The 16281-nt window shown below is 38.0% G+C and overlaps 1 protein-coding gene across 2 annotated transcripts in view; it reads right to left on the reverse strand.

Annotated features, from left to right (window-relative positions):
- arhgef18b (rho/rac guanine nucleotide exchange factor (GEF) 18b) overlaps positions 1-16281 on the reverse strand; it is a 52513-nt gene that overhangs the window by 15731 nt on the left and 20501 nt on the right. For both annotated transcript variants that reach the window (XM_028028123.1, XM_028028122.1), the window contains exons 10-28: positions 12088-12155; positions 10730-10775; positions 9300-9507; positions 8140-8246; positions 7406-7546; positions 6572-6822; positions 5605-5730; positions 5371-5488; positions 5018-5272; positions 4842-4918; positions 4422-4600; positions 4147-4220; positions 3542-3727; positions 3244-3390; positions 3025-3140; positions 2075-2143; positions 1848-1895; positions 564-845; positions 310-459 (exon numbers count right to left, since the gene is read on the reverse strand). In XM_028028123.1, coding sequence (XP_027883924.1) covers positions 310-459; positions 564-845; positions 1848-1895; positions 2075-2143; positions 3025-3140; positions 3244-3390; positions 3542-3727; positions 4147-4220; positions 4422-4600; positions 4842-4918; positions 5018-5272; positions 5371-5488; positions 5605-5730; positions 6572-6822; positions 7406-7546; positions 8140-8246; positions 9300-9507; positions 10730-10775; positions 12088-12155 — 2648 coding nt within the window. The remainder of the gene's footprint in view (positions 1-309; positions 460-563; positions 846-1847; positions 1896-2074; positions 2144-3024; positions 3141-3243; positions 3391-3541; positions 3728-4146; positions 4221-4421; positions 4601-4841; positions 4919-5017; positions 5273-5370; positions 5489-5604; positions 5731-6571; positions 6823-7405; positions 7547-8139; positions 8247-9299; positions 9508-10729; positions 10776-12087; positions 12156-16281) is intronic.

The raw sequence follows: 16281 nt of genomic DNA on the forward strand, positions 1-16281 counted from the left end.
GTCTCTTATTCTCTCTCCCACAGTGAGAAGCTGAATCTGCTCCGAATAATTAATGACCACGTACAGCTAGATTTTGATACATGCAGTAAGCCAACTCCTTCAAAGTAAAAAGACAAAATTTCTTCTAATAACTTTCTTTCTGCATCCTTTAAAACAACCCAATCCACAAAGTGCTCTAAGAGCTTGAGTGCTTGTTAAATTGTCTATTTTTAAATATACTTCAATATAAGTATTTACATACTTTCTGACATGTCAGTAAATGTTGATATTGTCCACACGATATTAAAGTTACCATTACAGGCTTCTCACCTCAATTGTTTTCCTTTTCATCTTCCTCTGGGACTCCAGTCGCTCCTTTTCCTTTTCCACAGCTCTAGTGGACTCCCGCAGTCTCTCCAAGTCCTTCTGATACGTCTCTCTCTGCCTGTCCAATTCCTCCTTCTCCTTAGCCAGTTGCTCCTGTATTTTATAAAAACACACACTCTTTACATGCAACCCTCGTGAAGCATTCAATCCCATTTAAATCTGCTCAGTATCTTTAAGGCAGCGTGTTGAACTTGTACCTCTAGTTTTCTGCACTCCTCCTCTCTTTGTTGTAGCCGGGCCTCAGTTGCCTCCACTTGCTGCCGGTGCCGCTCCCGTTCTTTCTCCCAGCGCTGCTGCTCCTGCCTGTGCTGAGACTGAAGCTTGTTCAGGTAGGCCAGCTCCTCTCTCTGCAAGGCTAAAGTCCGCTGTTTCTCCTGCTCCAAGAGCCCGTTTCCTTTGTTGCGCCCAGGCAGAGACACCCGCTCTGTTAGCGAGGCCTTCTGCAGCTCAATCTGACTGTCCTGCTGCGATACAATGGCCTGAGGATGACAGGGAGGTGCAAGTTTAACAGAAAAGGTGAATATTTCCCTCTTAGAATGCAGGATATAGTTGTGATCTGTTAAATCCATTTTAGAAAGTCAGTTAAAGTGAGGAATATGTTACGTTCCTACATTTATTCAGTAGATGCTCCAAAACTTTGTAAAAAACTTAAAACCAAATGTTGTATAATATCTGCAGTATTTCAAAGTCAAAGATGTAACTAACTAAAGGTTTGATGCCTATATATTAGTTAGGAGCAATAACTTTACATCCAAGTCCAGGGCTGTTTATTGGTAACCATAAGTTGTTATTTCACAATTAGGATGGCCACTTATGTTTATAGGAATCAAATGTTAATTAAAAAGCATCACTAGCAATGCAATAGATTGTTTCCATTTGATTTTTCATTTAATATCTTAACCTTATATTAAATAATATTAGAAATGCATAAGTAAAATGCAAAGACATAAATGATTTTGTCTAAAATGCAATAATACAAAATTATTTGTATTTGCTAAATGCAAGACAAATTTAAGATTTTTTTTCTAAAAGTTTACAAAAATACACAATACAAAATATTTTCTTCATATTTTGGAGCAATGGCTTTAAGATGTATCTAAAAATTAAGATCCATCTTTTTATGTTACTACTGGAGAAAAGGTTTGTTCCTCCTTCAAGTGTTTGAGGTATTGCGCCAACATACATCCATAGATTTGCTTCTAAATAACCAAACTAAGGCTTAAAGAGATATATCATCATTTCCAAAATTGCTTAAAAGATACAAAGTTATATGTCTAAACTTAAAGTAGAAGAACTATTCTAGCATTTAGTCAACGGAAATCATTTTGGTAATCATAACGGATCTGATACAGGAAAATATTAGCCTGAAACACTAAGAAAACCTTTTTATAGGTTACATAAATATCTGATTTCAACTGAACTATACTTTTTATTTAGATTTGGACACATTTAAGAGTCAAAGTGTGTAGAGAGAACATTACCTGTAGGCTATAAAGTCTCTGGGAGAGCATCAACACTTTGTCAAAGAACTAAAATAGATAAAAACAAACACACACAAAAAAACAGAAAGGTATAAAACAAAACTAATTTCACCAAAATGTTCTCACAATTTTCTGGTTTTATAAAGTATTTTATCATATAAAGGCATTGTTCAAATAAGAAATAAGAAAAATAAAAATCCAGCAGTTCAGATCTAGAAAAAGATCACCTCAGCTTCGGGGAAAGAGTTGGACCAGATCCGGTTCCAACTCGGAGGAGAGGAGCAGCTCTGATCCACCTGACACAGAAAGTGAAGCACAAAGAGATCACAAGTCAGAAAAAGAAATAAAAAAAAAAGGCCCGATGCTGTGAAAAGTATTTTTTATTTTCTAAAAGACCAAAAGACTCATTACTATGTAGCTCATGGAGATGCAAATACGTCAAAGTAGAAAAATCTAATAAAGCGTTCTTCATGTTATGATTTAAACTGCTTAATTTGGTCATAATAACGGGTTCATGAGTTCCACCCATAACCATCTGTTGTGTCAGCACTCGAATGCAGTGGAATTAAATATGAAAGCAGAAGTAGTGTTTACATTCTGTGGTCTAAATCATTCATTCAGGTTCATACGAGTTAGACGGGCAATGAGCTGAACTCCTGCTGAATTATGGAAGGCAGAACAACACCTACGATTCTTTATTTATGATAAAAATCTTAGATTTGAGCATTAAGTTGTGTAAGAAAGATGAGCCCTTTTAGCGCTTCTATTAATGACTGTAGCAGTGTTGATGTTCAGGTTAAATAGTAATTAAAAGTTATTAAAAAGGCAACATTATTTAGTGGAGTGGAGATCAAATATTTGTCTGGATTATTTCCATCTCTGTTGGCTTGGCTTTTGTTCCACAAACAGAGCTCCAGTCACCAACACGTGGCTATATTTAGACTGGCTAATTCTTCTCAAGAACCAGGATTAACTGAATGTTCCCAGGATGATGTTGATCAAGATTTTATCTATTCATAAAAAACACAGAGAGACCTGCAATATACAATATTCCAGAAAATATGAGAAAAAGAAAACTTTCCAGATGATTTGGTTTGCATTTCTTATTATCTAGAGGAATGAACGAGACTGATGCATTTCAAAACACCTTGTGTGTGTGAACTTGTTTAGCCCCTACCGTCTGTTCCAGGGTGTGGCTTCCACGGAGGCCTTTGAGCTGAGGGTCGGAGCTGGCTCTTTGGCTCCTGTCTCTGTTCCTGGACTCGCCAGAGAAGCTCTTCTTCACGCTGCCATCTGGCATAGACACAAACACATGTCGATTCGCGGCGATGGAAACAATTATCTGATTTTATTTAGAGGTAAAGATTGATTAAAGTGAAGGCAGTCCTGGACTCACTCTTAGAGAGGATGACCGGACTGCTGTCATAGCCTCCAAAAGTCCCCGCTCTCCTGGGCAGAACCCCAGAAACGCTCCCGTCCTCCGTCTGTGTTGCCTGAGCCTCTTCCTTCACGCCAGCCTGCAACAAGTTCTGCAGATTCTCCACTAAAGTTTAACAGAAGGTAAGAAAACAAAGAACCTTAGATATGCGATGACATAAATGTAAAAGCAAGTGTGAACAAAATGGTGCTTTACTTTTGCACAGTGCAAGAGAAAGTTTTTCTGATTTTATCCACGATGTGCAGCATCATCATACCGTCAGTGATGGCTCCTTTGAGCAGCACCTCCCCCTGCTGGAGGTCCGAGGCGTCGCTCCGGAGCAGCAGCTTTGAGCGAGAAGCCGTGTCCTCCAGACCGGCCACGGACCCTGCCATCTCTGCGAACAGCTGCAGTTTCTCTGTGAGAGCCTGAGCAATCACTGCATCCCTCTGGCTCAGACGCTCTACAGGCCGAAACATGACACAGAATTAGAGTCAGCAGTCAAAAAATGATCTGCAACTTACTCAAAAGAGAAAAATATGAGCATTCGTAGAGCTGTTTGTGAAAACATTAATGTTTGAGGTGAATTGAGATAATTAGCTTATATATCCACTTTCACATGAGAAGACTTAGATTTTAAAATGTTTTGTCTAATATTGCAGTTTTCATTGGAACTTATTCCCACTGCATGACCTTCAAAAAAAATTTTTTTCGTATTCAGCTCAGCTTTTTTTGTAGTCAGCTCATCAAAATGTAAAGTCTTTTCAGCAAAAATGCATGCTAGTATAAACTGCTAAGATTCTCTATCAATAAACTAAATCGCTAAATGTTTCAATGTGGCACATCAGCACCTCCTTGTGGACATAAATGTAATTTGTGTACCTTGAAATTCTCGAAGCCTTGCAGCTCGAGCTTCCTCTTCCTCGCTGAACAGCCTCTCCTCTGAGTGAGGGCAGCTAACCAAGCGAGGGAGGGGGAGAGACACAAAGACCAGTCAATAAAATGCATTGAAGGGCATGCAAGGGACACCAACATGTAATTAATTTTATTCAACACTTGTTACATTGTCAAACTATTTAGTAATTTTTTCGAAATCAGCTTTCAGATCATTTCTTACCATAATTGTGTTTGTACGTTCCCTGTAAAACGCCAGTTACCTCTCGACTGCTTGCCGTATGTATGTCATCCAAGTGTTTCGCTCCTCTTTGGAGGCGGTGTGGATCTCGTACATCTCTGGCTCATTTGAGGAGGCGCAAATGAGAAACATGGCCTTCTCCTCATGGGCCACCTCCCTGACTATCAGCTTTTGGAGAGAAATCACTGAAGGCTTGTTATCCTGAAAGTATTTAAGACAAAGAGGGCAAAAAAAAAGAGAAGAAAAAACATGAAGAAAACAGAAAAATAAATTCTTTAAGCAACATTTTGACCATGAGTTAACAGGTCAAAATCCACAAAAAATTGGTTTGAAATTATTAAAGGCTTATTAAATTATTAAAGAGCATCACATTTATGCCCATATTGGGTTTATTAAAACTTTCTCTGGAACTATAACTGAGAAACGATCAAAAATCACTCACTACTGTAGCAAAAACGTATCTCTGATCCTTCTCTTGAAGTAAAAGCAGCACATCTGACAGCAGAACAGCCAGGATATCTGAAAGTAAAAAAAGCAAGAACATCATCATGAGCAAGTAATGCATTACTCATTTTCTGAATACATCTGCAATGATCATTTTATAGAGGTGAATGTTACCTTTGAGTCTGCCAGAGGCAGCTTTCCAGCTGACGGTTCCCTCATGCAGCAGCCACCTCCTGCCCTGAGCCAGGTCCTCCCTTCGAAACACCCGGTCATCCTTTATCTTTCCCTGCGTCTTCGGCTCCATCTTGCTGTGAATATCTCGGAGTCGAGACTCCTTCTCGTGCAGGTTAACCAGGGTGTCCACCTCTTTGATGGTGTCTTTGATCAGACTCAGAGCCCGAGTCAGATCTTGGTGCTCCTCTGTGTTCGCTAGAGGCAGAAAGACAGAGATTATAAGATGTAAACAACCACTATTTTTTAGTTAAGGTACACTAGGATGGTAATTGGTATTAATTTTGCAGCCGAACCTTCAGTGTTGTGAAGAATGCGCTCCACCAGGACCGGGTACTTGGTAATCCTCTGCGTTACCAGCAAAATGCACTCCGTCACTCCTAACCTCCGTACAATGGATAAGTTGCTGATTTTCTGGAAAAAACAAACAAAACAAAGAAACATTAACCTTTCACCAGCCTACACAAGTAATCAAAAGTGAAATGACTCTAAACATACGATAACGCAAATGCTACGGTATCATAACTTACCCTTATGAGGTTCTGAAACCTTCTATTGTTTTGCAGCATCTCTTTGTACAAGCTGACCGCTTCAGTGTGATGGCTGCAGAAATCTCCATAGCAGTTCTTCATCCTCTCTCCTATTTCACCTGAGAACTGGAGAACAAGCAATCTTATCGTCAGCAGCAGCGTAATAATGCACACCTAAACAAAACTAGGGCTGCAGCTAACTATTATGTTAATAATCAATTATTCTAACAATTAGTCCGATAAAAAAGAATGGCACATTCTGTAGATTTTTCTTTTAACCAATTAAGCTTTTTTATACAAAAACATTGAAAAATGCAAATGTAATTCCTTTTTCTAAATAAGAAAATAAAACATTTTACTGTCTAAAATGTAATTACATAGCAATGATGCATCTGCTGCTATAAGAATACAAAATAAATACTGAAATATAAAATAAATACTGAAATAATCCCTTCCTGCTTCAGTAGTGTAGGGCTGTTACGCTGGTCACTTTTTAAATTAACCATTTAATAATTAGATAGAAAGAGGTGCTTAACATAATTGTATTAATTCTGTTATTAAGCTAAAACTGTCATAGCTAAAACTATGATACTTGAGGAATTTGGGGTAGAATATATTTAAAGACACAAGATTTTTCATCTAAAATGCCATATATATATATATATATATATACACATGTTTTTTCAGTAAATTGCCTTTTTTGAGTCTGTAAACTCCAGTTAAGGATTATTTTATTATTAAATAAGTTGATTCATCATGATTAATTGTTTCAGCTCTAAGGAAAACTGATAAAACTGTGCCACATGCTGAACCTGCCTCACTTATGAGATTAAATACATCTGAGGAAATCTACTGCAGTAAAGGGAGAATGCTACAGTGAGTACAGGATGACTGCAGTGGAGAAACGTCTTCACAGATGACTGATGGTCTCCTTTAGCTGTATAACCACTGTGCATCTGCTCCATACCTGAGCGATTAAGATGTCTGCCACTCTATTGATAGTGTAGTTCCTGTCGCTGGGTGAGACGAGGTTTTCTCGCCGTCGCTCTCTGAGACATGACAGGAAATGTGTGTGAAGGTCAAGGAGGTTTTCCAGGCGGGGGAAAAGGCAGTCCAGTCTGCCTGAGTCCATCTGCAGGTTCTCCTTCATCTCTCGGACGTACACACGCAGCATTATCTTGAGTGTTCTCACATGGTGCATCTCCGTCTGCATTAGCTCTACAGAACAACGTCACATTGGTTCTGTTTAGTATGACATGATCTGCAAAGCACTGTGTTTCCTTACATATGAATTTATCTGAAGTTGGTGCCTAGTATAAACCAAAACTTCATGAACAAAGTGGAGTTTTAGGAAGGAATACATGGGAAAATAATCTGCTGTGTTTTTTGATGAGGGAATAACATTATAGCATGAAATGAAGCTCAAAAAAGTTTGGTTGCAATAATAACATAAGATCATTTAATTTAAGTACAATGGAACCAATTAACAAAATTGTGATTTTAGGTTTATAATAAAACAATGAACAAGACAAATTCATTTATAATTACTCCAGACTCTCAGGACCAGTTTAATTAAGTCAAATTTAATCAATTATTATATTTGAGCATCATTCACCTGAAGACAATTGTGGATTATAGGAGCCAGATTTTCACAAGAGGAAAAAAACCAAATATCTGGGTTTTTTTTAACTAATCGTGCTGCCTTTATAAGAAAAACTACTCTCAGTCGGCCATGTATAAAACTCATGATTTTATTAAAAGCATTTACAAGTGTCAAAGTACGAAGCAAACTCACACCTACCATAAATAACATCCTGCCTTTTCACCACGTCTTTTGAATGTTTCTTCAGATAATGCTGATCAACCGCGAGGCTCCAGGAGTCGGCCTCCAAGTCCTGAGCATCAGACTCCAGGTCGGCCCGCACTGCTGCATAGTGAGCATCTAAAGAGAAAGGGCAGAAATAATGCAACACGTTATGGATTGTGTTCTTCAACAAGGTAAAGTTAAGGATAAATGGAAGAATTTATTTGTATTATTTTAAATGACTAATGCGACCCAGGTACTCCTCACAGAACGTGGATTTTTACAGTTTTTCCAAGATTTTTACATGACCAATATAGGAACCAGACGCTGAATCTGCCTTACAAACTGATAAATCTTCAGGAACGCATTCAATTTGGGGAAAAAAGAAGGTCGATGAGCATCCAGCGCTTCAGTGTTAAGAGTAAATCCAATAAAACTGAACGCTGGAACAAACATGGAGCTCTAGTCTCCAGTTAGTCTGATGTCTCCCACACAGTTCAGTTTAATGAGGCTAAAGTCATGACTCAGCCAAACATCCTCCACACTCTCTTCTCCGGTCTTATGAAAACTCCCTGAAGACAAACAGTTGCAAAGATTTCACAGTCTGAAAAGGGCAGTCTGGTCAGTAAACGCTGCAACACAGCCTTGATGATTTTGTTCAAAGTAAATGATGCTAAAGTGAGGAGCGGATGAGTTTAAACTTCAGCTCCGCTTTGAAAATGTCTGCTCACCTTCTACGATGATAGACTCGGCGATGGAAGGTGCGAGAGAAACGGCGTCGTCGTTGCAGCGTTTAGAGCGCAGAGAATCTATCTCATCCATGTCCCCGGGGAGAGATCTGAGAGAAAACAGCCAAATTATACAGCAGTGATGCAACAAAATGTCTCCTACCATTTATGTAATGTGTCCAAAAGTTAAAAGTTTATAAATCAATATCAAGTCAATCTACAAGAGCATTAAACAGCATATATGATTATTTTGAGGAATAAATAATCTACTCTACTAAAAATCAGCTACAGAACAATCCAAAAGCATAAACCTTGTGTTTGATTTTTAAAACAATACAATGTACCAGGGCGGAAATGATTAATCGGATTAACCGATTATTAAAATAATTATCTATTTTTAGTAGTCAATTAACTGTTAGCTCAAGTATAGACAAAAAAAGGCCATCTGCTGAAAGAATAACACACAGAGCAGTAATTAAACCAGATGGGTTGTGAATAAGACTGTCATGACGCTGTCATAAACATGACATAAAACCTGTCATGAACATGAGAAAGTCTTCATGAATATTTATGACTATTGTCATAAAGTGTCATTCAGTAAATCATGACACTTTCAATACAAAGTTGACATTATTCAAAAGGTCTTCGTTATGACAATCATGATCTGACATAAATTTGTTATAAAAGTATTACTGATTAAACTTTAGCTTTAATAACATAAAGCTACATAATTTTTATCTTTCTAAATGTTCAGGGTTGTTATTCATTTAAAAAGTCATTAAAACCATTGAAAAAAATCTGTGTGTGTGTGGGAAGCCAATGCAGAGAAATTTCTGACTTTATGCAACACACATTGCTACAAACTTACTGTTGAACAGAGCTGTTTTTTAAGATTGATGCTTGTATGAACTTAAGATTTTTTTTTTTTAGAAAGTAACTTGCATCTAAATCTCATGATGGACACTGAAATCACAAGAATTTTAAAATCTTCTCTATTTACATGAAGCAGATCTTCAAAACACTTAAAATTGCAATAATTTTACAGAAAATTTAATTAGCAATTTCTGCATCTCTACTGAAAGAATATTTTTTCACACAAATTTTTCATTTCATGAAAAATCCTTTACAGTACCTAGAGAAACTATCGTTCTTGTGGTACCCACCCGGAGCTACTGTGGTGACGGAGGCTGGGGCCGACGCTGCAGGCAGGGGCTGCGGCGAAGCTGCTGCTGAGGCTGGCTGAAGGCTGAGTGCTGGCTCCAAACGAGCTAACGGTCATGCCTGGGACGCCGGGAAACCCTCGGTGGCCATCCGCAGCCTGAGCCAAATCTTTGCCTGCCTGATCTTTCTCCCTGTCCCGGTCTTTCAGCGCTGGGAAAGAGAGACGAGACACAGGTGATCGGAGAAAATGAGACTGGATGGAGGAGGTACATGGGGACAAACGAGGAGAGGACAGTGAGAAAGGAGAAGATGACCAGCGAAGTGGCAAAGATGGCGACTTGTTCGAATCCTTCCCGAGTTGGCCCCAGTATTTTTTCAGCCAAGATCGAGGCAGGGATCGGTAGAACCGGCAGGTGATCATGTCGCGGTGCATCAGAACCCGCACGCCTACACGTCCAGAAAGACCCCACGATGAGGCAGAAAAAGACAGGGAAGATGCCCTGGCGGTTTTGGAGGCACCTTTGGAGGCCCTCACTGTTTTTCCGGCTTCTTTGGCACCTGTTAGATCCATTACAAACGTCTCTAAATTTCAATTCCAGGTTGAGGTCAGCAGAGAAAGGGATTTAAGGGACATAAAGACAATCCGGAGTTTGGATCAAAAGCCAGTCTTATATAAACCACCCCAGACTCCCCAGGGTCCCGGTTCCTGCAGTAACTTCTGGAAAGATGTGCGTCCTTTTCACGTTTCTAGCAAGTTCTGTTTCTGCGGTTCTCATCAATTCTCTGCCCATCGTGTTCCCGACCCCCTGCACAAGCAAGTGATTGGCCCGAGAGGGACATGTGGAGAAATCAGGTGTGGCTGACAGGACTCCAGCTGTTCAGAGGGGAATAACAACTGCTACAGGAGATTAACTAAAGCTTGTCGCTGCTGCAGCCACTCACGTCTCCTGCGGGTTCAATCACATGCATTCACACCTGCTGACGGTGCAATAAGCAGCAGCGACTGAGATCTCCAAGAACAGATGAGCTGATGTAAGAGTTAATGTTTTGCTTTATTAATTGCCAAGCAGTGCAGGATGAATTAATGGGTGATCATAAATTAAAAATGACAAACAGAAGCATCAGTTTTTATTTCTTTCTTCTGTGTTTACGGCTAAATATCTCTAAATAAAGATGAAAAGAGAAACAACTGCACCACACGACTCTTTTTAATAGCTAATCATCACTTTTATCTCCCAGCCGTGGGAGACTGAGCTGCTCACTCCACACTCAGTGGGTCCACAGAAGCACACACACCACAAAACTGGATCCTTAATTGGCCGTTCTTAGAATTTAACTCCCCATCATTCATCAAAGCTTCTGTCACAGTTAAAGAAATAATGTGATCCACAGCAATATGAGCGGCTCACCAGTAATTAAATATTCTGCTTACCAAGGCTAGGAGATGCTGACCCGCTGCCCCTCGAGTGAAAATCTCTCTGTGTGAAGAAAATTAGGACAGTCACATGATTTGATACCAGAATCTAATCTTTGTAAGGATGCAGCAATATGAAAATTTGGGCTGATATCAATCAATATTCGATATTTATTACATACATTTCCCTACACTGTCATCATAACAGATTTGCTGGACGATGAAGTCGTCACAAAAATTATTGCGATAAATGATAATATTGATGTTTGGAGACAATTTTCACATTACATACTGATAATGGCATAATAACACAAGTTTGACTAATAAACTTTGATTTTATACAAAACACTCCACACTGCAACTGGAAGACGTTTTAAATATGCAAAATAAAACACAATAAATAAAAGGAATCAGGTTTTTTTTTTAGCAAATTCAAATCACAGTTTTTCAGCTCTGCACCAGGTGATTTTTATTTCCTCTTTAAGAATGCTAAACTTCAAAATATACATTTGTAACTTTTCCATAAACTGGCATCACTAATTGCACAGTAAAACAGAACAAAGTATCCAAAAGTACAGAGATGTACAACTGCTGCAGATTAAAAAAAATACGGTAAAATCATCTGGGTTACAGGTGAGATGCATCTCTGTAACGCTTTCTAGCTAAAAAAAAAAGATTTAGGGTCGCCAAGATTTTAAACTCGATACCAAAACTAAGAAATACACTCAATACTCAACAGTAACAGTGTCAACAGTGTTAATAATACTTTGTGGAGGCATGCACACTGGAATTGGACAATGGATTTCATTAAGATGTAAACATGAATCTGCCCCATTCAAAGGTTTGTTTTTATAATCTACAGAGGTGTGATAAGAGTTGCCCGCTTCCTGATTTCCTTTTTTGTTTTTTTTTTGCATGGTTGTCACACTTCAATGTTTCAGAACATCAAACTAATTAAAATATTAGTCAAAGACAACACAAGTAAACAAAATTTCAGTTTTTAAATGAAGATGTTTATTACTAAGTGAGAATAAATCCAAATCTACATGGCTGTAGGCGTCTAAACTTAGTAACTGGTTGGGCCGCCCTTAGCAACAACAACTGCAATCAAATGAGTTTGCGATAACCTGCACTGATTCTAAGGTTCAAAACAAGGATATCAACTAAGCAACAGTAAATAAAAAAAGTATACTGTATGCTTGACAATGCTATCAACATACTATGGCAAAAAAAACAAACAAAAAAAAACACTTATCTTTGAACCATTTACACATTTCAAAACCCCAAAGTGTTTGTGCACATGTGTATATTAAGGTACCAATGTGGCTAAAACCTTGGCCTTGATGCTCTTATCTGCTCTGAAGTGTAATGTTTACCTTATTCTTGCTGCTGGTGCACTCACCCAGCAGAGACTTGCAGCTCTTGTGAACGTTCACAGCACAATCTGAAAAACAGGACAAGAACTTGGAGTCAGAGTCTCATCAGTATAGCTGAACAACGTGTATACAGTACTAAAAAAGGGGAAGAGTCAAAGACGATAGTATGAATGCAGATAGAAAACATGACACTATAAGCCAAGTTTTTCCTAAAATGAATGCTCCAAAATACAGGAGGCGGCTAAAAGAATCAATAAATCCCTTTACAGTAAGTGGAGGAGGGTTTCTGCAGCTACAAGCAACAGTTTACTTCTTCATCATCAGAGTCATGTGAGAGAGCAGATCAGAAACACCCCGTTTTCCTGGAAACAGGTTTCTCTTTTAGTCCCCTTCTGTTCTTGTATGGAGAGCAAACCGGGCCCTGTCAGGTTTAGCCAAAACAAGTGACCGCATGTGATTAGCAGAGACACAAATCTGAGATGTTGCTGAGCAAACGCAGAGGACAGTTAGTGTGTTGCTTCTTCCTAATCAGAGACAAAACATCTTGGAAACAAAACATTTTCAGTGGCAGGGCCTGGACATTTAAGGCCAGTGGGATGAGGTAAACAAAACAAGCCCAGGCTGAGGGATGAGGCCTGCCAAACAAAATAGGCTATCAACATGCAAAGCAAGGATCCAGTCCGACCAGTTAAAACCTGGCAAATGCCAACCAAAGACTCAAGTCCCAGAAACGGACACAAAGCTGCTCTATTGGGAAACCAGTTTAAAAAATAAAAAGCCTGTCAGTCAAATTGAATCAGAGAACAAAACAGGTCAAATTGCTGTTATTGCTCAATAAAGTTAAAACATGTTTTAGACAATGGCTTAAAAATGATTTTCAGTTTCCAAATTAACAGCTATGATATTAAATAGTGATCCATTTCTACAATCATTATAGAAGAATGCCAAGTCATAACAGTTCAAAGGTGAAAAAAGTACTTATGTTACATCAGCTCTCAACTCTGCTTCAGACATTTTCCATTTCACACACGACATGATAGAGACAAGGCAAAGCTTGAATCGTAGCTTCCTGACAAAGGGAGCAAGTAACACCAGCAACTGCAGGACAACCAGCTGTGACCCGGTTTCCACAGCTGGGTTCCCATCTGTGTTAGAACTAAAAAAAAAAAAAAAAAGACAACCATAGAGACTCTGCTGCTTCTTTAGTAGAAATATGAAGCGACCAATGATCATTTCTGTCCAAGTCAGTGGCCAAGAAATTTTGGACAGTGATCAGATTTTACGGTCAGTGGACCAACCAGAACTAAACGCTAGTAGGAGCAAGTCAGGCCAATCCCAAGACTCTTTGATGTGGAACTTATTACTGTGGGTAGAGGCTTCTCAAAGTATCAATGAAGTGTTTAAACATGAAATTATAAGAAGCACAAAAGCTGTAGGAAGCTACTTAAAGGGAAACTGCGTTTACAACTTTGGTTTGTTTAAACAGGGTGCTAGATAATTGCCGGTTTTAAAATTTTTGTGGCTACTTTGTATCTTTTGTTGTTTCCGAAAACGAGACACTATCAACTCTAAATACACCTAACTGCCGATGCAGGATGCTACAAAAGCTTAAAATATCAACTTGGTGGGGGTGGGAGATATGGACTTAAAGTTTTATCACAACATTTCGTAGTACTAGTGTAATAACGAGAAAAGTGTCAATAAGAAGTAGTTATTTTTTTACTACACCCACTTGTAATATAATTCTTTAGTACATCAAAAGAAGCATATTTTCTTTTGATGAAATACAATTTGTGATTTGTGTCACGAAAATGCATACATTAACTGCATTTAATCATACTCTCAAATTTATTGATATTCACTGAACAGTGGGGGGAAAAATAATCCAGTCAATATGGACATTTTTAGTGTTTTTAAACATCACTAACTGGAATTTGTTATGACGACAATAAATCAAAATCGTACCATGATAAGAGATAGATCATGATAAATGATAAACAATATGATACACGCACACGCCAACAACTAGGCAATCATTACTGGGAATGTGACAATATATTAAATTGTCCCTGTAATATTGTTTTGAGTAATGTATCAATAATAAGTTTATGCTCTCAGACTAATAAACTTTAATTTTGAAAAGAAATCTTAACACTTGAACTGAGAGACATTTTAAATATTACAAGATAATACAAAACAACCAAAAACAAGAAATAAAAACAGAAATAAAAAAAAATAAAAAAATCACACACAAATGAAACTATAAATAAAATGGATTATGTCTCTAAACAAAAAATATTAAGAATCAAAATGGGAATTAGAGCTCATTTTAACTGATCATGCAATTAAGTGATTAATTGTGACAGGCCTAATCATTACTCTTTGTATTAGATTAGTAAAATTCTGTTTTACAGCGAAAGCTTTCTCACTCACACAGTGTGATGTCGCCTCAGCTAAGACTACGTAACAAATTATAAATCATGACAAAAAGTCAAGAAAGAAAATGCATTTTAATGCTGTTCTGAGGAATTAGAAGTGGCCAAAATCATTATTGGCAGGTCAGAAACTGATCATTAAACTCTAATCATCAGTTCATCTCTGAGGAACGCAGGTAAATGCTAAGCATTAATCAAAGCACAATGACAATGCTAATAGATCAACTTCACAACTGTTGACAAAAATCATTTGCTCTTCAGTTGTCAGTATGAAGTTGAACCTGCCACTAATAAACTTTACCTTATCACCTTTAGACAAAAACTGAAACACAAAGCTTCAGAGATTAGCAGAATAAAGCAACTCAAAAAGACTCCCTAAAAAAACTAAACCCAGTAGAAAGATACACATGTGTAAAGATCATGGACATGTTAACTCATCTGTAAGCCAAGGTAATAATTATTTAAATCGTAACTTGCTAAAAATAACATAACAGACCAGCTAAGTGATCAAAGCAATGTAAACAGGTATCACAACTACTATTTTGTAACTTTAGAAAAAAAAAACCCCAGCAAGAGTCACAAAATAAGGCAACAAAAATTAAGAATTTCTCTAGCAGGCTGAATATATCAGACAAGAGACATGATGACATATGACACACCAAAGTGTTCTTAAGTTAAAGATAACTAAATTTCACTGAGCAGCAACGGTATGAAAGGAGAAGAGGGTATAGCAGGTAGAAGGACAAAAAGCCACAGAATTGCTGCAACAAACGTCACTCCTTGTTGAGGCAGCGGTGGTTCTCCTCAAACTGACTTCAGATGCATTACGATGGAGCTAGAATGATAAGCAAACAGCAGCAGGAACACTGTGCTTTCTGTCCACTGATACCACAGAAAATGTCATCATCATGATGTTTGGAAAAACCCAAACAAATGACTCACCACAGGCTGCATGGAAGCCATCTTGGCTCGGTGTGAAGACCAGATGATTTATCCTCAGCTGGACAAAGACAGTGACAATCAACCAGCTGCTGTGCTGCTAATGAGCAACATGATGAGGTCCAGTCACTTGTTCATGTCAGCTGATCCAAACCACCACTACTCAACATCTAATAAACACCCAATCAAACAAGAAGTACAGCTGTGGCCAACAGTGCGCACTTCAGTGAGTCACTCAGTGGACTGGAGGTGTAAATGGGGCCCAGATCAACGACGTTAATCACAGAATAGTTACTGTTCTGGGTTTTCTTGGAGATGAAACTGGGATTTGATAAAAACACAAGCTGCTTCTAAACACGGCTAAACTGTAGGTTCAATCACATTGGAGGCCACACAGTGTTACATAAAGTTAAACAAAAGAAGATGTTGGTTCTGAAGTCTATTAGCAGCTGATTGTCATCAGAAAATGCACTACAAAATGTATTCGTGTTAGACCTGCACCGATCAGGCTTTACTTGGCTAACACCAATTTTTCTATTTTCTTTAAGGTCTAACAAGCAATTTTTCATCCAATTCTGATTTAGTTTTTGGTCTTCATTTTGTTTTATTTGTTTGAAGATCAGTAGCATTTCATTTAAAATAAAATGTGCTTTAAATTTTTTTGACACAGGCAGTTTTAATGAAAAATGTTCCTAATTTATGCATCAAAACATGTCATTTATCATTTATCTGGTTTTTAATTAACTCAATGTATAGATATGAAAAACTGTATTTTTCAGTCTGTGTGACCAAAGCATCTCAAAATACTTTGTTCAAAAAT

Source organism: Xiphophorus couchianus, chromosome 9, assembly GCF_001444195.1.
Source record: "Xiphophorus couchianus chromosome 9, X_couchianus-1.0, whole genome shotgun sequence".
Taxonomy (NCBI): Eukaryota; Metazoa; Chordata; class Actinopteri; order Cyprinodontiformes; family Poeciliidae; genus Xiphophorus; species Xiphophorus couchianus.